The sequence below is a fragment of the Andrographis paniculata genome, unplaced genomic scaffold, assembly GCF_009805555.1.
Source record: "Andrographis paniculata isolate CXL003 unplaced genomic scaffold, ASM980555v1 Contig65END, whole genome shotgun sequence".
Lineage (NCBI taxonomy): Eukaryota > Viridiplantae > Streptophyta > Magnoliopsida > Lamiales > Acanthaceae > Andrographis > Andrographis paniculata.
In genome coordinates, this window is record NW_026137601.1 from 1251423 (window position 1) to 1274165 (window position 22743).

The window sequence follows — 22743 nt, forward strand, 5'->3', positions numbered from 1 at the left end:
TTCGATTTCGGGATCAGCAGCATCAGGGATGTCGTTTTGAAGGTCAGTTTCGGCGAGGGCGGCTGGTTCTTCCTTTGATATAGATGAGTCTGATGCCATGTATGGCGGCCGACCCATCTGGGAAGTAGTCCCCTCGCTGTCAGAAGAGACCCCTGCTGCTGATGGGATGGGTGAAGGTGTCTGTGGAAAAATCATGAAGATGTTTGTTGTTAACTATATCAAGGTTGATCATTAGAATACTAAGGAGTGCTGGTGAGAGAACTTACTGTTTCTGTAGGTACTGCTGGTAAAGATTGTCTCCTGGTCGGGGGCCTGGCCCGACCACTCCTCGGTGCGGGAGGAAGAGTTTGCCTCCGCGTCGGGTCCTCCGCCCGATTGCTCATTGGCAAATTGGTCTGGACCAAAGGCCCGATTGAATGGTCGGTTGGTGCTGGCGTCGGTTGCTTGGTCGGTGTCACCAAGGTCGGTTCTGGGGAATGAAATGAGTAGAATCAAAGTTACGATTTAGTGAATTGGTTCACGGTGTTAAGAAACATTACCAATTCGGGGTCGGGTCCTTGCTGACGTCCTATTTATTCCAAGGTCTGCTAGTGTTTGTTGGTCGGTCTCCGAGGTCGGGGGTGTTTGCAATTGGGAAGTTTTTCTTTTGCGCGTGGGACCACCAGATCCGATTCCCGGGGCGGTTGTATGTTTTTGGGTGCTAGTATGTATCGCCGTCCCTAGAACCAGTCCTTGGGGAGGGAGGAGGACGTTCAGCAACCGACTCTCATCAGGGGATATCAGGGACCATACGACCGACCACCATTCATTGAAAGTATCTACGATCTCAGGGTTGGAGCGGAAAGGAATATAAGAATTGGAAATTATATACGTGGTGAGCTGGGAGATATAAGAAGGGATTGAATTAGGAAGGACTCGTCGGTCGGGGCTTTGAAAAATTATTTGGGGACACGCGACGGGTCCAGGGATACCTTGGCAACAGCCGAACTGGCGCGCCATGAATTGAGGTTCATAGTTAAAAGTGTAAAAAGTTTTCTGCCCTTTTTTATCAAGTTTCTTGCTACTAAAAAGAGACCTGGGTTTGAGGGCGACGTCCCAGGCGAAAGGATAGGTGGGATGAGGACAAGGCTCAGGAGTCGGAAGTGGGTTTGGTACTGGAAAGGGCCAAAAATGGTCGGGAGCATAACCCGCATATTTTTTATACATAGAAAATCGAGAGTTACTGCGGGTATCTGTTAAAATGGCAGTTATTATTGGGTCGGATGATTGGAGTTTATTGCGTCCTGAGCAGAGTCGGTTGAGGACTAATCCTAAATGTTTTTCAGACGTTGGCATAGTGGGCGGAGATCCTAAGTTAAACGCGTTGGGAAAGTAAAGACGGGACCAAAGTTCTAAAAACCAAAAAGGACCCGACGCGGCAGTGTCTAATTTCCTATTATCGTTATCTGTTAAACGAAGGCTAACCCTGGTGAGTCCTTCGAACAGATTGGCTAAAAATAGAGTACCAAGGGAGAAGAACCGACCTGACGCAATATGAATGGCCAGGTCGAGGTGGGAAGGAAGAACACTTTTGGAAGGAGAAACAATGATGTACCTACAAAGCCAGAACAGAATAAAGGCAGTATGCTCCCGGTCGGTTACAGGAGTCCCTGGAGCCCCTTGCTGGTCGGTTGCGAACTTTGTCCAACCCCATTCCTTCACACTTTGTAAGGACCATCCCGGATGGTCTTCTGATGGCTCCTGCCCATCTAGGGCTCCCATTACAGGGTCTTCACCCACGATTGGGAGATGTGCGATCATGGCCACGTCCATAAGAGTTGGGCCAAAGGGGCCTGATGGGAAGAGGAAAGTCCCATTTTCCGCATTCCAGAAGGCAGACATGGCCAACAACACCTTCTCATGCAGGTTGATAGGCATGGTGGACAGCAATATTGCTTGGTCGATTTTTTGGGAACGCCATTGGGTCTGGAAGTGTTCTGCTACTCGTCGATACCAAGCGCGATACAGATCTTTTGGGTCTGTGAGATGGGTCTTGATGCTGTCCCGGATGCGAACTGCTTGGTAGTTGGGATTGTTGATAGCCAAGGGGTTGCGAGATTCCAAAACTTCCCTCATCCGATTTGAGTCTTCAGGAGTAGTGCAATATGGACGGATCGTCGGAGTTAGTACTTTCGAAGCTGAAAATGGACCTTCTGGAAGGGTTCCGTCGAAAGGAAGGGCAGGCATGTATTGATTCGCCATAGTTAGAATGTTTTGGGATTGTGATTCACACAGGCTTGTATTGCGAAGAAGGAAGTTTATCAGGAGTGTTGCAGTAACTGGTGCAGTTGCTAAGGGAGTTTTTCAAGAGGGTAGTGATTTATGAACTTCCAAACATTGATTGCTAAATGGCGTTTGAAAGTCCCTTGGCGGCGGGCAAGTTGTTACGTACGAAATTTAGAATTAGGTTAAAAGCCCAAGGTAAAAAGAAGAATGGGCCTGACAATAGGGTTGATTGAACTGGCTGAAGGACACCGTGAGGAAATCAAGGAAAATAAATTTATTTATTTATTTCTAAGGAAAATACAGGACGGAAGGACCTCAGGTCGGTAGGTCCTCAGGACGGAAAGACCTCAGGTCGGAAGGTTTTCAGGTCGGGAGGTCCGCCAGACGGGAAGACCTCAAGTCGGAAGGTCTTCAGGTCGGGAGGCCCTCAAGATGAAAGACCTCAAGTCGGAAGGTCTTCAGGTCGGGAGGTCCGCAAGACGGAAAGACCTCAAGTCGGAAGGTCTTCAGGTCGGGAGGTCCGCAAGACGGAAAGACCTCAAGTCGGAAGGTTTTCAAGTCGGGAGATCCTCGAGACAGAAAGTCGTTGAGATGGGATATCCGCAGGTCGGGTAAACTGTAGGTCGGATAGAAGGAGGAGTCGGACAAACACGGAGGCCTTTGATCAAATATAGGGGGCGGTTGATATGGAGGTCGGCCCAAGTGGGGTCGGGCGAAGAAGTAGGTCGGACGAAGGACGAAGTCGGGCCAAAAGAGCGGAAGGTCTGTAGTTGGCTCAAGGAGTGAAATATAGGGATTTTTGGTCTGCTGGGGACACGTGTCAGCATAAGAAAGGTTGGAAGACGGTTGAGAAGGAGACGTTGTAACCGTTCGGGTGACGGTTTTCAGTACGGTTTCCCAGGGAATATTTAAGGATTTGGATCATCATTTGGCAAGGCATCTTCAATCAACTTCAACAAAGCAAAGTCAGATTTGGGGATCACCACTTTAAATTTCAGTATTTTATTTTTCAGTTTAGTTTCTGTACGTTACAGTGTTTAGAGATTCCTAATCTCAGGCACTAATTAATCAAGTTTAAGGATATTTTCTATGTCTTTGAATTTTACTTTATTTTTGTTGAAAAAATACATCAACATATATATACTTGTTGAGGCAAGAAAAGCAAAATTAGGATCAGGGCAAGCAAAAATGAGCAGCAGCAGCAGCAGCAAGCAATCAGACGACAATCATGAGCAGAACAATCTTAATCTCAATCTGAAATTAAATCTGTCCGACGTTCATGTCTTCCTCGTCTCCTTTCCCGGTCAGGGCCACGTCAACCCCCTCCTCCGTCTCGGCAAGCGCCTCGCCGCCCTCGGCCTCTCCGTAACGTTCTCCGCCCCCGAGATCGCCGGCGCTAGCATCCGCAAGTCCAGCAAGATCGCCGCCGGCAACACCCCCACCCCCTACGGCCGTGGAACCATTCGATTCGAGTTCTTCGACGACGGCTGGGACCTCAGCGACGACAACCGGAACGACCTCGACTCTTACATGGCGCAGCTGGAGCTCGTCGGAAAACAGAAGCTTCTGGAGATTATTGGGAATCAGAACCCGCCGGTTTCCTGCCTAATTAATAATCCTTTCATACCCTGGGTTTCCGACGTCGCCGCCGAGATGAAGATTCCATGTGCTGTCTTATGGGTCCAGTCCTGCGCCTGTTTCTCGGCTTATTACCATTATTACCATAAGCTTGTCACTTTTCCGATGGAGGAGTCGCCGGAGATCGATGTCCGGCTGCCGTCTATGCCGGCGCTGAAACACGATGAAATCCCGAGTTTCCTTTATCCCGGAAGCCCTTATGATTTCTTGGCCAGGGCGATTTTGGGGCAATTCGGGAAACTTGAGAAACTGTTTTGTGTGTTGATGGACACTTTCGAGGATTTGGAGGTGGAAATAATCAATTCCATGTCGGGAATTTGTGGGCTGCCGATTAGAACCGTTGGGCCACTTTTCCGGCCGATTGAAGGTGGCGCTGCCGCCGGCGATTCGAATGCAATCAGGGCTGATTTCTTCCCGGCGGACGACGACTGTACGGCGTTTTTGGACTCAAACCCGCCGGCGTCGGTGGTGTACGTTTCATTCGGGAGCGTGGTCCATTTCGAGCAGGAGCAGGCGGATGAATTGGCGTACGGGCTCCGGGACTCGGGGGTGCCGTTCCTGTGGGTCATGCGGCCGGCGCCGTGGGACTCGACGCGTGCGAGTCACGTGCTGCCGGAGGGTTATTTGGAGGAGATTGGTGACCGGGGGAAGATAGTTCAGTGGAGCCCGCAGGAGAAGGTCCTGGACCACCCGTCCCTGGCCTGCTTCGTCACGCACTGCGGCTGGAACTCCACCGTGGAGGCGCTGGCGAGCGGCGTTCCGGCGGTGGCGTTCCCTCAGTGGGGGGATCAGGTGACCAACGCCAAGTTCTTGGTGGATGTTTTCGGCGTCGGGGTCCGGCTGGGCCGGGGCGAGGCCGCCGGCCGGATTGTCCCGCGCGGCGAGATCGCGGAGTGCCTGAGGGCGGCGACCGCCGGGCCTACGGCGGAGAAGTTGAAGGAGAACGCCGCGAGGTGGAAGAAGGCGGCGGCGGATGCGGTGGCGGAGGGCGGCTCGTCTTATCGGAACATTGTGGAATTTGTGGAGGAGGTTGTGCGCGTGTCTGGACGCGCCTCATAAATGATGTGTTCGTAATTAATGCGGATCAGATGTTGTACTTCTTTTACTTGTAAAATTGTCAAATAAATTACGAATAATACAATAATATTTTTATTTAATAATAAAACATCAATTCTACGTAGTCATGTTGCTCCTGTCGTGTGTTGATGGCCGTGTTATATATACTTATAAGCCACTTAATTATTGTTAAAAGTAATGGGGAATTTGGATACGTAAATTAAATTTAATTTCCAGGTATTAAATTTGGTTAAAGTCAAAAGTAAATAGTGAGCAGCAAGACATGGATTTTTGCTGGGAATATAAGAACCACAAAATGGAAGTGAATTATCCAAAATCGTCCAATCAGTTTCTTACTTTGACACGCAACTTGGGGAGAGGATCACCACCCCTGCGCCATACACATATATAGATACACATACAATATATATATACCGTACTGAGGGGATAGGGGGATGGTGATCCCAGTGAATCTGCAATTCTATAACCTTTATTTATAGAATAGACTTTCACTCATCACTAGGAGTATTATACTTTCATTTATTCTGACGTTATTTATTTTTTTAAAAAACATCACAGATATAAATATTAATTTTTTATTTTTTTAAATTTTTTAAATTTAATTTTTTTAAAAAAATATCTATCCAAAAAAAGCTTATATTTTTGATAAAATAAGGGATGAGATCGTCGGCCTCGTGTACGGACACGTTCTATACATACACAATTATGTATATATATATACCCTGTGTGTGGGGCTGGATTGGGCATGGGAGAATGCGGCGAGGATCTACTCCCGTAAAATAATAATGTTGGTTTTGTTTCAATTTTTCCAACGTTTTCCACAAATTACAATCATTTATCAATAAATTTATAAATATTATTTCAAAACAAAAAAAAAAAAATACAAAAATTGGATAGCTTATTCTCCATATTCAAATTGTGTAAATTGGAAAGATATACAAGTCTTTAAATCAACATTTTCCAGATCAGCCAATCTCTATATTAAAGCAATCAAGTTGGTCAAATCTTGATGACTCCAAATTTTGTTTGACACATACCATTCGTCTGATTTGTCTTACCCAATTTGATTTGCAAATTCCCATAATGTAATTCTATTATTTTACAATTTGGATTTATGACCCTGTCCTATAGAGGTATATCATTTCTTGCTATTTGTTTATATTTAACCGCACATATATATGTATTATTTTGGCTGTGTTTCTTTTTAAGGTAAATTATAACACTTTCTTGTATTGTAATACATACAAAATATTTCATATTTTATTTATTGTATAAAACTTTTTTACATTAGATTAAATTTTGCACGAAATATCATTTTTGTTCAAAATTAATATTTGAGTATAAATATAAATTTTATTATATAAGTTTTATAATTTTATACAAATAAAAGACATATAATATCTTAAAATAAAATACATAAATAACTATTATTTTTTAATTTTCGTGTTTTAACGGAAGTGATGTAAACATCTAGGACATGAGTCTTTTTATTTTAGAGAATGTTTGAATAGTAAGAAACAAGATAAAAATTAAAAAGGAAACACGGCAGTTATTATTATTGTTATTATTATTAAACTGAGTGGGTCGGGTCGGGTCGGGCAATCTAAGGAGTGTTGTATTTAGCTTTGTAATCCGACCATAGAACATCGACCGGCTTTCCAAGAATGTCCTGGAAGAAGCTGTCACTGTAGCCGTTCCTCATCTTCAAGTTCAGCTCAGCCACGAAGCCGCTCTTGAGGTCATTACAGTAGTCGAGGAATCTCGCCGTCACGTCGTACCCCATGTTCCACTTCTCGCCGCCCCCGGGGCCCACCCAGTGGCTCGGCGCGTAGTCGGCTTTGAGCCGCACGAAATCGGCTATTCCCTCGATCACCCATAAGGGGCCGCTCCACTGCCAAATGTGCGTCATCTCGTGGTACATGACGCCGTCGAAATCCCGCCGGACGTCGCCGGAGATGCCGTTTATGTAGCTGGCGCCGGCGTGGATTTCATTGTCCATGGCGTAGGCGATGAACGGCTTCAGGGCATCGTCGTCAATGAAAAGGTTGACTTTTTCGACGTTCTTCCTGTCCGCCGGGTCGGTCTGCTGGAAGATGTCCCAGATGAAGTTGGTTGCGGCTTCCATGGTTCGGCGGCTGTAGTCGTCGCCGATGTCGGTGTTGAACCGGGCGCCGCCCGGCGTGGTCGCGGCGTTGTTGGTCACGATGTACTCGACCGCTGCGCCGCCGGGAATGGTGGAAGCGCCGATTAACAGTGCCAGGAGGATAAAGGCTATGTTTAAGGTTGTCATTTTTTGAGTTTCAGGTTGTTGGGATTATGTCTGAATTACGTATGTATTTATAGAGAGATAAAGCCGTATATAGGCTTGTGGAAAAAATTGTGCAAACAATGAGTCAAAAGTAGTGTGGAAGAATTTTCCATGTTTCTATGTGTATTTTGTTTGCGGGTTTGGAAGGTGTGGAAGAATTTTCCATGTTTCCATGTGTATTTGTTGGAGAGTTTGGATTTTAATTTTAATTTTGATTTTGATTTGAGTAATAAAAATTTTAAATTGAAATAGCCGTATAATATTTTGAATGTAAAATTTATTTTTAGTGTAATATAGAAAAATATCACATCAAAAAATGAAATTATACTAGAATTAAATTTTATATTAAAAAACATCACGTCAATACTTGTTTATATCACATCAAACAATTATTTCAATTCAAAATTTTACTATTTAAAACCAAAACAAAAAACCAAAATCTCACAAGTAAACACAGACATTGTAATTCTCCTAATGTGAAGTACTTAGTAGAATCAGGAATCTTATTTAAATAAACAAATATGATCATATATTTTACTTATACCATTTCAAGTATACATATGTATTCCACTATTTTCATGTCATTAGCCGTTCATTTTTTTCGGGATTACTTAGTCACTAAAGAATATATTATAAGCAAATTTGAGGACTACAACAACATCTTTGCACTAATTTAATATTCATCATTTGCAAAATATACCAAGAGTCACCTCCATTTAAATCCATATAAAAGCCCTCATATTTTCACTGACATATCATATATTTATTATATTATAAACTAAATATTAATTAAATAAATCACTCTCAACCAAAATTTTAACTTAATAATTAAACCAGTAATAAAATATATTTTTATTTTTTTTATTATATTTATATTATATTAGTATGAATAATGTGCTTCTAGTAGTAATATCATATACTATTAAATAACACACAATATATTATTCACTAGGAGAAATAGTCAATAATATATATATTGGCTGTGTTTTTTGGTTTTTTTTAGACAAAAATATGTACTTTCTACTTCTAAAATAATTATGTTAGTTTTTATTTTCTAATGTTAAATTTATGTATAATTTATTTACAGTAAAAAAAGTATTCAGTCATAATTTTATTATTAATATTTTAACAAATAATAATTAATTTGTCATTATCTCTTCTATTTACATTATTATTTTTATGAACTTTATAATAAATTCATCGAAATACCTTATTTTACTTCTCACATACCTTATTTTTACATTAAATACTACTATTTTTGTCGCTCAAGGTTGTGTTCAATATTGCAAAATGCAAAGAAACTGATTGACGAAAAAAATATTAATATAAATAGGTATTGTTATAATATTTTGAATATAAAATTAATTTTTAATATAATATAAAAATATAAAATAAAATTTTGATTTAATATTTTGAAAAGAAAAAATTTGATAAATATTAAAATCCAATAAATCCTTCAAAAGAACAAAGTAATCGTAAACATCTTGAGCATGAATAATTTTTTTTTTAGAGAATGTTCGAATAGTAAAAAACGAGATAAAAACTCAAAAGCAACATGCCAATTATTATTATTAAACTGAGTGAGTCGGGTCGGGTCGGGCAATCTAAGGGTTGCCATATTTAGCTTTGTAATCCGACCAGAGAACATCGACCGGCTTTCCCAGAAGGTCTTCGAAGTAGCTGTCACTGTAGCCGTTCCTCATCTTCTTGTTCAGCTCCGCCACGAAGCCGCTCCGGAGGTCATTACAGTAGTCCAGAAACCTCGCCGTCACGTCGTACCCCTCGTCCCACTTCTCGCCGCCCCCGGGGCCAACCCAGTGGCTCGGCGCGTAGTCGGCTTTGAGCCGCACGAAATCGGCTATTCCCTCGATCACCCCCGAGGGGCCGCCCCACTGCCAAATGTGCGTCATCTCGTGGTACAAGACGCCGGCGAATTCCTGCCGGACGTCGCCGGAGATGCCGTTTATGTAGCCGGAGTCGAAGTGGATTTCATTGCCGCTGGTGTAGGCGATGTAGGGATTATTTTCGTCGATGAAAAGGTTGACTATGTCGACGTTCTTCCTGTCCGCCGGGTCGCTCTGCTGGAAGATTTCCCAGATGAAGTCAGTGGCGCCGCCCATGGTCCGGCGGGTGTAGTCCTCGCCGATGTCTGTGTTGAACCGTGCGCCGCCCGGCGTGCTGGCGGCGTTGTTGGTGACGGTGTATTCCACCGCCGCGCCGCCGGGAATGGCGGAAGCGCCGATCAGCAGTGCCAGAAGGATAAAGGCCATGTTTAAGGTTGTCATTATTTGAGTTTATGACTGTTGGGATTATGTCTGAACTCTGAACCCCTATATATATATATATATATTCATTCAAACATAGGCTTGTGTAAAAAAATGGGCAAAGAATGAGTCCAATGTAGTGATTGAAGAATTTTCTAGGCTTCCATTTGGACGTCAATTCGGGGGTTTACTTGTTTATACTTTGATTCTATTTTTTTAATGTGCCGTTTTAATTCTTTTATTATAAATAATTTTTAGCCTTTTACTCAATCCTATCAAATTTGAATTATATTTTGCAATCGCTTAGCAGTAGAGGTGGCCAAAATAAGCAGCCGGTACAAAAAAAAATTGTGCTTGAATCTTTAAAAAACAGGCATGATGGATCATAGACTCGATAGACACTAACCAATATAATTCAACTTATGAATAAAATCAAATCGTAACTTAAATATAAAATATTTTAACATCACTCCTCAAACTCAAAAGAGTAGTAAAAATTAACTTGAGTTTGCTTGAAAAAAAATATAAGTCGGAAGCACACATAATCGAAATAATAGGACTCTGATTGATATTAGAGTAAAATGCAGACAAATTTCAGATAGATACATAGATAGAACTCTGATAGGGAGTCCAAGTTGATCGCAGACACCAGACAGACGCAGATAAATAACCGATATAAAGACGGTAAACAGATCAACTGACAGATCACCGATAGTAATACACAGACAAATATATCACTGATAAGCAGACCGCTCACAGTACGCAAACAAACGGATCACTCATAAGCACACATCTAGCTTACAGCTACATAGACAAACATATCATTGATGACCAGACAGCTTACAGCTACGCAAACAAACAAATATACTATAGATTACAAATATCAAGACATACCTGACGTAGGCAATAGACAAGCAGCGAATAACAGATAGCATCGTAGATCGCAAACACCAAATATATCACATGTAGACAACAGATAGGCAACTAATGGCGGATAACATCGCAAAAAAATTTCAAATGCAAAGAAACATACTTGTAAATATATGATTCAAAATCACAAAATCTCATGGTACAATCCAAGTTGAATGCACCCACAATAACGATGGTTGGTACACTATGTCTAGTTGAAGAAAAAAATAGGTTATAATACCATATTAAAAAATATTTTACGAAAACTCAGAATTTGCGATATTATTGATTATCATAATAAGAGCCACTATAAAACAACACTAAACAAAATAATCCAACTTATGGATGAAATCAAACCGTATATCAAATCTAAAATAAATCTTTCAAAATTAATCTAAACTAATATTAAGTGATTACAGTCACCATCTTTCACGGACGTCGACATCTTGTAGCCTATAATATCATAATTGAAGGCCAAATAAAAAATACAGACACACCTAAATGATGAGAAACTAAAGCTTATATGGTTGATTCCTATAGGGATGATTGCAAACGAAAATTTCACTATGTAGTTATCCACAAAGAAAAAAGTTAAGGAGATAACACATAATCAAGACTTGTTATCACTGTTTGCTATTAGTGACAGAATTAGCTTGGGAGAAGGGACAAAATTGTTCTTTTAATTCATTGTTATTTCGAATTATAAAATGAGCTGATATAAATCAATAATTTATTTTTCTGGTGAATTGCTCAATTCCACCAAATCACCGTGACAATATATTGAGGTGATAAAAAATATAATAATAATAAAAAAAAGTAGTATAAAAATAATATTTTAGATAAAAAATATATATATATATATATAAGAAATTTATGATTAAAAATATTATGTATTATATTAAATTTAATATAATATAATGAAGAGTAGAATAGATAAATAAACCTTGGTCCACCATATTAGATTTAAAATTATCATTTTTCATACTAATTTTTTCTTTTAGGCTTGTGGTCAAAGTCCCTTCTTAATTCCGCTTACAATGTTTAATGAAAGTGACATAAATAATTCGGAAAGGAGTACCTTTTTCTTAGTATAAACTCAAACAAAACATTATTATTATTATTATTATTATTATTAATGTGAGTTCGTGGGCCGGGTCGGGTCGGGCAATCTAAGGGTTGCCATATTTAGCTTTGTAATCCGACCAGAGAACACCGACCGGCTTTCCGAGAAGGTCCTCGAAGTAGATGTCACTGTAGCCGTTCCTCATCTTCTTGTTCAGCTCAGCCACGAAGCCGCTCCGGAGCTCATTACAGTAGTCCAGAAACCTCGCCGTCACGTCGTACCCATCGTCCCAATTGGTACCCTCCCCGGGGCCCTTCCAGTGGCTCGGCGCGTAGTCGGCTTTGAGCCGCACGAAATCGGCTATTCCCTCGATCACCCCAGAGGGGCCGCCCCACTGCCAAACGTGCGTCATCTCGTGGTACAACACGCCGGCGAAGTCCCGCCGGACGTCCCCGGCGATGCCGTTTACGTAGCCGGAGTCGAAGTGGATTTCATTGCCGCTGGTGTAGGCGATGTAAGGGATCTTTTCGTCGATGAAAACTTTGACTATGTCGACGTTCTTCCTGTCCGCCGGGTCGGTCTGCTGGAAGATGTCCCAGATGAAGTTGGTGGCGGCTTCCATGGTCTGGCGGGTGTAGTCCTCGCCGATGTCGGTGTTGAACCGGGCGCCGCCCGGCGTGGTCCCGGCGTTGTTGGTGACGGTGTAGTCCACCGCCGCGCCGCCGGGAATGGCGGAGGCACCGATCAGAAGTGCCAGGAGGATGAAGGCCATGTTTAAGGTTGTCATTTTGAGTTTCAGGTTGTTGGGATTATGTCTGAACTGGAACATTATATTATATATATAGGTATAGGTATAGGTATAGGTATAGGTAGGTAATAAATAGCCTTGTGGAAAAATATTAGGCAGAGAATGAATGAGTCCAAAGTGGTGATGGATGGAAGAATTTTCCGTGTATCCATTTTAGGTGTCTGGCGGTTTAGCACTCAATTCCTTGCTAACAAAGTATATATATTTTTATTTATAAAGTAAGTGTTTTATTAAATATTTTATTTTTTATTAATATCTTATTTTATATTACATTATTATTTTTATATAAAAAATACAACAATATTATTACATTATTTTTAATTATCCACTATAATTAAAACATCGTTACTTTTACAAAAAAAAAAAAAAAAAAAAAAATAAAAATATCATTACACTAATTTTAATTATTCACTACAATTAAAATACTATTATTAAGCAAAAAATAAATAATTACTTTGAATATAAAGGGATGAACTAATATTTTATTAATTAATAAAATTATTTAAGATTATTTTGATATTTATTTATAAATTAATTATATATAATAATATATTTGTAATCATTTATATAAAAATTGAAATATTTTAATATTAATCCGATATAAATTTTTAATCAATTTCAATAAATTAATTAATATATATATATATTATATTGAGGTCTTATGGGCCAGTCGGCCTTGGCCCAAGGCCGAGTCACTATCTTTAATCAATTTATCGTGAGGACCGATTCAAGTATAAATTTATTGATACATTGTCTGATGAAATTTATTATAGTATGAAATATTGAATGCAATTACTTTTATATATTTTTATTAATATTATGTAGTACATAGGTGTGTATATTTTCAAGTAGTATAAACAATAAACAAAAGAATCCCATAACATAATAGTAATAAAAAAATATGTTGAAAAAAATTAATATATATATATATATAGACTTATAAGACAAAAATACAAACCATATATAATCATTCGGGGTCATAATTTGTTTATAAATATATTTTTTAATAATATTCTAAATAAATAAATATAATCATTTACATGCATATTTTATTATTGGAAATATAATCTTTTAACTCCTTTCCGCATCCAATACAAACCATTAAAAAAAAAATGAAGAAAGAACGGAAAAGATACACAAGCAAACAAAGAGTCTGCAAACACAGTACAAATTATTATTCTTTTTTAAATATCATCTTAATATTTTTTTTTTATCTACTTTACCACCATTATAATTTTTAATAAAAATATATTACTTTTTTTCTTATATATTATATTCAATCATAAGCAAAATAAAAACATGACATAACAAATTTAAATTAAATTGTTTTATTCATTACATCCAACAATTATATATTTAATTTATCTGAATCTTTGCCTAAAAGCAAACGGCAACACAGCATTATGATTATAACGAGCCTTGTACTCACTCCACAATTGATTTACAGGTTTTCCCAACAACTCAACAAAATAATCATCACTATAACCATCCTTCATCTTACGGTTTAGCGCCGCCACAAATCCCGACTTCAAACTGTCACAATATTCCAAAAATCTAGCCGTTATATCATACCCTTGATCCCACCTATCACCCTGTCCGGGCTTGGCAAACCCGGGCGGGTAATAATTAGCTTTAAGAATAGTATAATCGGCGATCCCTTCGACGAGTCCCATAGGCCCCGATATCCATTGGAACACGTGCGTCAATTCATGGTACAATAAGGAAGTAAATTCCCATTTAAGGTTCCCCTGGTAGCCCTGAAGGTACAATGCACTGACATTAACGTGATCGCCGTAAGTTATTCCTTCAGCGCCGTCGAATTGTTGGATGTAGAGATGGACGGTGTCGATTGTGCGCTTTTCGCCCTCGATTTTTTGTTGGAACATTTTGTAGATAAAAAGGTTGATTTTTTTCATGATTTGTAAAGTGTAGGGGATTCCGATCTCGCGCTCGAACCGGGCCCCACCGGGGAATTGCTTGGCGTCGTTGATGGCTACATATTTGACGGCTAGGATTGATTGGGAAAGGGTTGATAGTATTGTGAATAGTATCAAGACAAGGGAGTGTGGAAATGATTTTGCCATTATTTTATAAAAATTTGTTAATTTTATTAGTTTGTTTATGCATATTGTAATTGTAAGATATATATATATATATATATATACATAATTGGCATGGATTGTGGAGTGAAGAAATGGAGAAATAAATTAAATTTGTAATGATTGAAATTGGTTATTTTTGGATAAGGGAATTTGAATTAATTGGCTAGTTAGGGACGTTACTAGCGTTGGTCAAAATAAAATTTAATGGAATGGATTAGTGTTGAGAATTTTGATAAATATAATTAGTTACCAATTAATAATTGTATTAGTAAAAATTATTATTTAATATAAATTAAATATTTGAAATATAATTAAAGTGTATATATATATATATTTTTTAAAAAAAGAACAAATTGTATAGAACGAACATAAATATAAAATATCAAGATTTAATGTGGAACAGAAGAAATAGTATTATATTGACCACTTACATATTAAGTTATTGTTGACACATTAAGGTATTACAAAATCATAAAATAATTTTAGATTTTTTTTTCAATAATATAATTTGATATAATGTACAAAATATATTCTGGTATTAATTTTCAAGGTTATTGAACATACTAGTCATATAAAAATATAAAAATTTGTACAAATAAATATGCAGTGCAAAATTCATTTTAATTATTTTTCAATAAATTTATTCGTCTTAGGTGGTATAAATTTAATCAAAGTCCTAATGTGTGTTTATTTGATGAAATAGTTTAAATTAATAATTTTTTTTTAATATAAAAAAATATATAGATAATATAAAAATAATGAATATATATAATTTTGAGAAATAATGCAAGAGAAAAAACTAAAAGAACACATACCATTTTGAAACTACCAAAAACTTTCAAATATTGACAATAATAAAAAATAAATAAATTATATTATAAAACTTACCAATTTATTAAATATAAATTTACCTGTTATAATTTTGACAAATTTTTGTTGTCGTTTATCTGTTAAATTTTAGAAAGTAATTTTATTACAATTTTATAATTATTCTATTTTAACAAATAATAGCCCATTTTTTACTATTTTGATTTATAGTCATATTTTTTTTTATCAATTTTTTAATGATTATTTAATAATACTCTTAATTTACTCTATATCTATGTTATTTTTATATTAAAATATTATTATTTATTAATTTTGCACTCAAACATAATGTACAATTAGCCGGGACATATGAAGTATAAAATAATATATTTTGCTTATGTATATTTATTATATTATTTGTGAAACGGTTAATTAATAATACCTAAAGTCGCATAGTGTGACTTGCATTAGCGGATCTAGTTTGTAGACTTTTGGATTTAGTTTAAAACTTAACCAAAGTTCACTCAAAAAATAACGTTGCAAATTTTCACATTATTAAAAAAAAAATAATAATAAATAACATTGCACAAACTATTTATTTTCATTGAAAAAAATGTTATGTAAAAATTTACATTTTGTTTGGTTATTAGTTGGAAAACCAATTCACACAAGAAGTAGCAATTTTGAATGGTACTGGACAGGCCTAGCCCATTTTTAAATTGGGCTCAAATACAAAGTCTAAAGTCAACCCAATTTGAAATCATGGTAGGTTTGGCTGGCCCAATTTTTTAGAAACTTTAATAATAATTCATTAATAAAGTTTTATTTATATATATATTTAGGGTTTGTTTATTTATTATTTTAATTTGAAATAATATTTTATAGATGAAGTAATAAAAATGTATATTAATTATATCGACCAATTTAACGACTACCCAATGCACATCTTTATTTCAACGAGTGGACTCGATGAATGCAAATTTTTAAAAATCGAAAATAAAATGATGGCGGGCCAATGAGCGCGCAGGATACTCTGCGCCGCGCCGCACTGTATAATTCCTCCAAAACCCTCGCTGTAAACCCTTGAAATTTCCCAAACATTGCAGCGCAGAGCAGCAGCACAACAATGGCGGCATGGCGAGGTTCGGTTTCCAGATCTATAGCTCGGGCGTCTGCCTTCCGCCCATCCGTCCCGGCATCTGCCCCTCGCCGTCTACGTCCTCCACCTGCCTCTTCCTCGCGCCGCCCCTTTTCCTTCTCCAATCCCAGGCCAGGACTTATTTATTTACTCAATTCGGTTTTCCAAGCCTTATTTGATCAATCGTAGCATTCAATCTAGAGATGAACATCTTCTCGTTTAGACTCAAGGTTGAATTAGATTCTCTAATTGATTTGGTCAGACTGCGTCAGTATTGATTGGCTTGCTTAGATTCGAAACCTAAGTTACAAATGCTTCATTGCTTGCCTGAGTAACTTCTCAATGAAAACTGTCGGATTCCCTAGATGGCAGAAAAGTGTTCTAGGGTTGCAACTTGCAACTATGTATTCTGGAGAAACAATATGTCAATGGAAATGATCTTCCACTTTCTGCAGCTAACTCAATTAGTGGTTTCAATCTAATGCAGGACATTGGGGGAGTTGGGATGCACTCAGTCATTGATGCCTCTGCATAGCATGATGGGTAGATCGTTGTTGACTTCTCACTTGGCAACTAATTTGCGAGCATGCTGTGAGCTGTCCCACGGTACCTTCCGCCGTTCTTGTCAGGATCGCTAGTAGTTTGTGTTGTGATTCTGAGTTTAGGTACTTGATAGATCTCCATGAAGAAAATAATGGATTCTATTATCTTTACGAACTTTTCTTATCGAATTAGATTTTATACTGGCCAATCAATGGGTAGGGTAGTTAAAACTATTTGTTAGCTTAATGAGAGTTAGCTGATGAGGAACATTTAGCAGGAAAAATGAAAGATGAAGTGATGAACACTTAGGGCCAAAATATTAGTTTATTTTTCTGAGTTGTATAAGATGAGCGTTAAAAGAAATGTTTATTTTCCATAAGGATGAAATGTTGATGATTTTGAAGTTTTTATACGTAGTTAAAACAGTTTGTTAGCTTTATCAGAGCTAGGCGATGAGAAAAAATTAGCAGGAAAAGTTAGGGCCAAAATGTTGGTTTATATTTCTGAGTTTGTAAGTTGAGGTTTAAAAGAAATGTTTGTTTTTTGTTTGGTTGGGGGTTTGGATTACGGATTTGGGTTTGGGTTTGGGTTTTGATTTTGAATAATTGTATGATGTGATATAAATAGGTGTTGATGTGATAGTTTGAATGTAAAAATTGATTTTTTGTATAATATAAAAAATGAAAATTACGTGTTTGATTTAATTTTTTTAAAGGAAAAAATTTAGTGAATAGTAAAATTTTGCCAAAATTCTTGAACCAAACACGCCTTAATTTCTCTTGCTAATGATTATAAGGTATACTAGTTCTCTTGCTGCGTCTAATGTCTAGTTAATACGTAGCACATGCAAATTGTCTTTGTTGGATCATTGTCTTTAGCCTATATTTTTTGTTCTCGCCTGATTAAATTATTCCCAGCTTCATATCTTGCTATGGGAAGGGAGATCTGCATAATATTGTTGCAATATCTTGAGTTACATATGTGCTTTTTCTCCACTTCTTGTGCTACGTAAAAACAAGGGCTGTTATAGGCTTTTGAACAATTGAACTTGATATATTTACATCTCTAGTGATACTGAAGTTTTTTTTTATAATTTCACAATGAAAATTTTCATATCATGCTTGGCTTAACTTCAGCATCTGCCAGTAGTTTGATCTAAAGTCGAGTTACATGATTCGCCTACACCCCTTACTGTATGGCTTCGAAGAAACTTCACTTGAATTTTGTCGATTCTTCATCATTACAATATGATTAACCTCATCCTTGATCTTTCTTTACCATATGCTATATTATAAGAATAATCCTAGATATACCCGAACGGGCCAATCCAGGCTCTTCATTTCTACTTAACACTCATTGTTGGAGGAAGAAAATTAGACAATGGGCTTGTTTCCCTCATTAGCTGCATCACATGATACGAGAAGGCAGTGCTTTTAACTATTAAAAACACTTTTAATCTTAGGAGATCGAATTTTTTGGCTTTGGTCCACCATATTAGTTTTCAAGAAACAAGTGGTTCTTACTGGCTAATGCTTGTTGGAAGTGGTTGACAAGTCACCAAGCACATATCCTTTTAGCGTGTTTCGAATCGCACACAACACAATTTTTTAAAGTTGTTTTTCTTCTTGCACATAGTCCTCGGTGCCGTCCACATGTTATGAGCTAACTGTGTTTGTTTTTACATTGTTGAAGGTACTTAAAAAAACATATCTATAGATCAGCACAATTGGTGCCCTCAAAGATCTTGGACTTGTGGTGTTATCCTCCAGGGAACTTTCCCCATGTTGGGAAAGCAAGAATATATCAATAAAAGAATGGTATGCCATTTTTCATGTTTTTTTTTGTTAAAAAAAAAAAAATCGATTTTTTGGTAGATGGGACATTGATTTTCTGATAGTTGTAGCCAGAAAAGAACAAGAGGATTTCATGAATCTGTAGAAACAGTTGTGCTGACCTACACATGGAGATTGATGCCTTTTTCTTTTATAATTCAATTAATGCTATGGTGGACACTGTTTTCATATCCCCTTATTGTAAGAACGACACATAATTACTATAGTAGGAAGCATATTATTTATATAAATATAACACAATAATTAAGAGCACGTGAAATATTACATGCTTTTATTTTATATGATATGCATTATTTGCATTAAGGAGGATATGCCCTATTTGGATTTTTAATTTGTATATCTTTATTTTTCATTTTTTTTTTTTTATATAAAGTATGCACCATCTAGTAGTTAGTGGGGATGGGGAAGTTCTATTGATGAATGCCACTGAATGCATCAATATTCATCGTAAATATTTTTTTTGCAAGATCTGTTAAATAAAATTAAATAAAAAGTTATTGGATGATTAGTGTTGAATTGTACTTTTCAACAATCAAATTGTTATTTACTTGTTCTTTTGTATGTATCGGAAGGTCAAGTCATTTTTCACTAGACTTTAACTAAATAATACTAATGATAATGATAAATAATAGTAATACTCTACCTGTAACATATCATTATCTATAATTGTAGCAGTATAGTTTTAATATTTTTCTGTTTATAAATGATTTTATAAGGTAAAAGATTTTTTCAGGCATTTTTTAGATTAAAATATTTATTTAATATGAAAATAGTATTTCTTTTTCATTTAAATTTAAATTTATTTTTTTGAACCATTATAAAAAAAATAAAATATTGTTTTAAGTCAAAAATCGTAGTCCTTCCATTGGGAATTAATATATATATATATTTTTTAGTTTTGATTTATTCAAAATCAACGTATCTATTTATTTTTTGTTAAATTGTACTCTTTTATAACTTTAAAAAATTTTAAAATTTATATATTATTATAAAAATATCTAAATTATTATTTAGAGGTAAAGACAATCTTTTTACATTTATATTGTACAAAAAGTAAATAAATACTTGCATATTCAACAGGAGTATTACTTTTTTTTAAGCAGATGCATTGTAATTTTCACAACCAGAGAACAAAACTTGGACTCAATTATTAAAAGAATTGCAAAAAATAATAAATTTACAAGAATAATGTGGCGAGTTTGACTGGCAGAATGTCAACCTTTGCCACACCAATTTTTATATAATAAAATTATTATTTTGTTTTATAAATATTTATAACATAAATATAATAATAATAATTAAATATTTCGAAATTATAAAATATAGTGATAATAATAACAATAATTTATATATATTATATTATTAAATTTATGTTGTAATTTGTCCATTTATTCAATTTTTTTATTTCATTTCGTTCCACATAATTTATTTATTCTTTTTGTGAAAATATAATTATACATTTTAATTATATTTTAAAATTTATAATTTATATATTTTTTAATTTTAATTAAACTATTTAATCATATTAATTTTAATTTATAATTATTTTTATTAATACAATTCTTGCTAATTTTAATAATATCTAAAATTAAAACTGTAAAACAGACAAAGTAGCTTGGTCAAATTAAAACTCACATAGCAAACTCTTGGGAGATGAATCTGCCTCTACCAAGTCATCTGATTATTTTTAATATATATATATATATATATATTATTTAAATAATTGAGTCCAAAACTTGCCCACGAAACAGTGCAGATCATGAGAAACTATCCCTTCCCGTCCAATCCTAAAATTTCTCAAATTTCACTCAAACATCCTCAACCACTATAATCTGTCTCCTGCTTTTTAGCTTAAAACCCCAAATATGTGACTGACTGACTGACCAAACAGATAAGAATGAGAATGGAACGAAAACAATTTTGTTTGTTTCTTTAGGTCTCCTACACACTTAAAAATATTATATATATATATATATATATAGGGAATCCTATAACACTATTATTTGATTTTTTACAAATTTCAAAGGTATGTATGTATTTTCACAATAGAATAAATCCACACCCAATTTGATAGCAAGAGGAGAAATCCATATAGTCCTGTCATTTCCAGCTTGTCAACTTTTGCATGCAACACTAGAAAACTGGTGTGTAGGTAGGCCACACTATGTTCCCACTCTAGTTAACTTTGCACTGCCAATAATAATAATAGTTGGGGCCCACACACAAATACTGTGACATTAGGTGGAACAGGACTAAGAAGAATTTATACCACAGGTTTCAACCATCTACCTTTTTCTTCTTCTTTTTTGTCTTTCCCATGTCAAGCACACATGTAACTTTCTTAGGAATAACAAAGCTTCAAAACACATTTGAGTAATAATAATAATGATGTAAAATGAAGCCCTATTCAACTTTGTCACAGTTTCAAATTATTTGGATATGTGCCAAAGCTAAAGCCAACTTTTACTAAGCCTTAAGAGAGATCTATGATTAAAAAAACACTCTTCAAAGTGTGTGTATTGTACTAAGACTCTAAGAGGGCTTAGTATAATAACTATCTACTTTTCTTTTGCAGATAGATACCCCACCACTACGGTTCCACTTTATTCTTAATATTCTACCAATATTTCATACTGAGAGGACTATAACCAACTTGTGCTTCTCTAATATAATTCAAACTCTGAGGAATGTTTCACAGCCATATATATACATATATAAGAAATAGAATATCAAATTCAGTGGTCCAGAGACACCCCCCAGAAAACTGATATCTCTTATTTATTTATTATTGTTTTTTAAAAATCTTTGTTTGGTTCTGAGGAGAAACTAGTTTGAACTCAGCTTCTGAAACAACTTAGTGAGTTAGCTGTAAGGTATCTTCATGTCCCCTAAAATCAACATCAATACAATCTCATGCCAACACTTGGCATTTACTTTTCTTTTCTTTTTTCCTAATTTCTTTTAAAAAGTCTTATCAATAAAGGCTGGATGAATTTATCTAATGACGGTTCTTTCCTAACAAGATTCATCAAAGTAAAATGTTGCTGAACAAACTAAATGACTAATGAAATGTTACTTTCTAATGCTTAATGCTAATCATGCATGTAAACATCCAATCTCTAGGAAAGCAATCCATTCTCATTTTCTATTCCCATTCGATGAAACCAACATCATCGAGTTATGTTGAACGCAACGCAACGCAAACCCATCAGACAAGATGGTGATGACCCACCTCATCATCAAGAATCAAACTCAGTGCGTATACGTATGTTCAATGTATATATTAACATCAGCTTTTAGTAGTGCAACACTCACTCTAGAATAAAGTCGATAACTCATGGCCGTCAAGGACATTAGAGATATATATATATATATATAACTCATATCAGGTAAATAGAGCTGTCATCTCTTTTTCACTTGGCATATGATATGATAGCATTGAGTTCAGAGTACATTCCTCCAATTACATTACACAGCAGAAAAGCAAAGAAGATTTTGCCAACAAGCCCCAGCACGGAGACACCCACCTAGATATCCATGTTTTCAGATAAAACTAAAGAGGAAACTGGTTAAGATACCCCAAAATCTTTCCTATCCTACTTTTATCACCATTATTGTTTAGTTTCCAGTCCCCACCACTTTCCAAAGCATCAAAATCAGAACGCACCCAATCCTCGATATAATTCTTCAATCACTACCTCAACACCTATAGTCCAGATCGAAGCTTATCATCCACTCACACATCATGACAGAGGAAACACTCTTTCATGGTGGAATCCATCTACTCTCTACACTATATGCTTGTAACAAATAAGATAAAATTTACAGACAGGTCAGGAATAATAGCCGGGAACTATTCTAGGACGATCCAAGATTAGGTTCCAAAGCATATCACAGATATAAAGGCATACAAAAGTCTTTTAACAATCAGATGATATGGCTTTAAGTAGGCAGAGAACATGGCAGGC

General features: G+C 36.1%; 5 protein-coding genes across 5 annotated transcripts; 1 reads left to right on the top strand and 4 right to left on the bottom strand.

Annotated features, from left to right (window-relative positions):
• Positions 1–3425: 3425 nt before the first annotated feature.
• LOC127262297 (gallate 1-beta-glucosyltransferase 84A24-like) lies at positions 3426–5083 on the top strand. Its single transcript, XM_051290926.1, has one exon. The coding sequence runs from the start codon at positions 3454–3456 to the stop codon at positions 4960–4962; it is 1509 nt and encodes a 502-aa protein (XP_051146883.1). The 5' UTR covers positions 3426–3453; the 3' UTR covers positions 4963–5083.
• Positions 5084–6388: 1305 nt separating this feature from the next.
• On the bottom strand, positions 6389–7301 carry LOC127262464 (uncharacterized). Its single transcript, XM_051291154.1, has one exon. It carries the CDS (start codon positions 7268–7270, stop codon positions 6584–6586), a length of 687 nt encoding a protein of 228 aa, XP_051147111.1. The 5' UTR covers positions 7271–7301; the 3' UTR covers positions 6389–6583.
• A 1490-nt stretch (positions 7302–8791) lies between these two features.
• LOC127262567 (uncharacterized) lies at positions 8792–9581 on the bottom strand. Its single transcript, XM_051291305.1, has one exon. It carries the CDS (start codon positions 9571–9573, stop codon positions 8893–8895), a length of 681 nt encoding a protein of 226 aa, XP_051147262.1. The 5' UTR covers positions 9574–9581; the 3' UTR covers positions 8792–8892.
• Positions 9582–11469: 1888 nt separating this feature from the next.
• Positions 11470–12317, bottom strand: LOC127262532 (uncharacterized). Its single transcript, XM_051291250.1, has one exon. The coding sequence runs from the start codon at positions 12309–12311 to the stop codon at positions 11631–11633; it is 681 nt and encodes a 226-aa protein (XP_051147207.1). The 5' UTR covers positions 12312–12317; the 3' UTR covers positions 11470–11630.
• Positions 12318–13693: 1376 nt separating this feature from the next.
• Positions 13694–14416, bottom strand: LOC127262353 (uncharacterized). The gene has a single exon (XM_051291003.1). The coding sequence runs from the start codon at positions 14414–14416 to the stop codon at positions 13694–13696; it is 723 nt and encodes a 240-aa protein (XP_051146960.1).
• Positions 14417–22743: the final 8327 nt, after the last annotated feature.

Excerpts from the sequence above, each read along its gene's own strand:
- LOC127262297 (XM_051290926.1), top strand. The coding sequence starts at position 3,454 with ATGAGCAGCAGCAGCAGCAGCAAGCAATCAGACGACAATCATGAGCAG.
- LOC127262464 (XM_051291154.1), bottom strand. The coding sequence starts at position 7,270 with ATGACAACCTTAAACATAGCCTTTATCCTCCTGGCACTGTTAATCGGC.
- LOC127262567 (XM_051291305.1), bottom strand. The coding sequence starts at position 9,573 with ATGACAACCTTAAACATGGCCTTTATCCTTCTGGCACTGCTGATCGGC.
- LOC127262532 (XM_051291250.1), bottom strand. The coding sequence starts at position 12,311 with ATGACAACCTTAAACATGGCCTTCATCCTCCTGGCACTTCTGATCGGT.
- LOC127262353 (XM_051291003.1), bottom strand. The coding sequence starts at position 14,416 with ATGGCAAAATCATTTCCACACTCCCTTGTCTTGATACTATTCACAATA.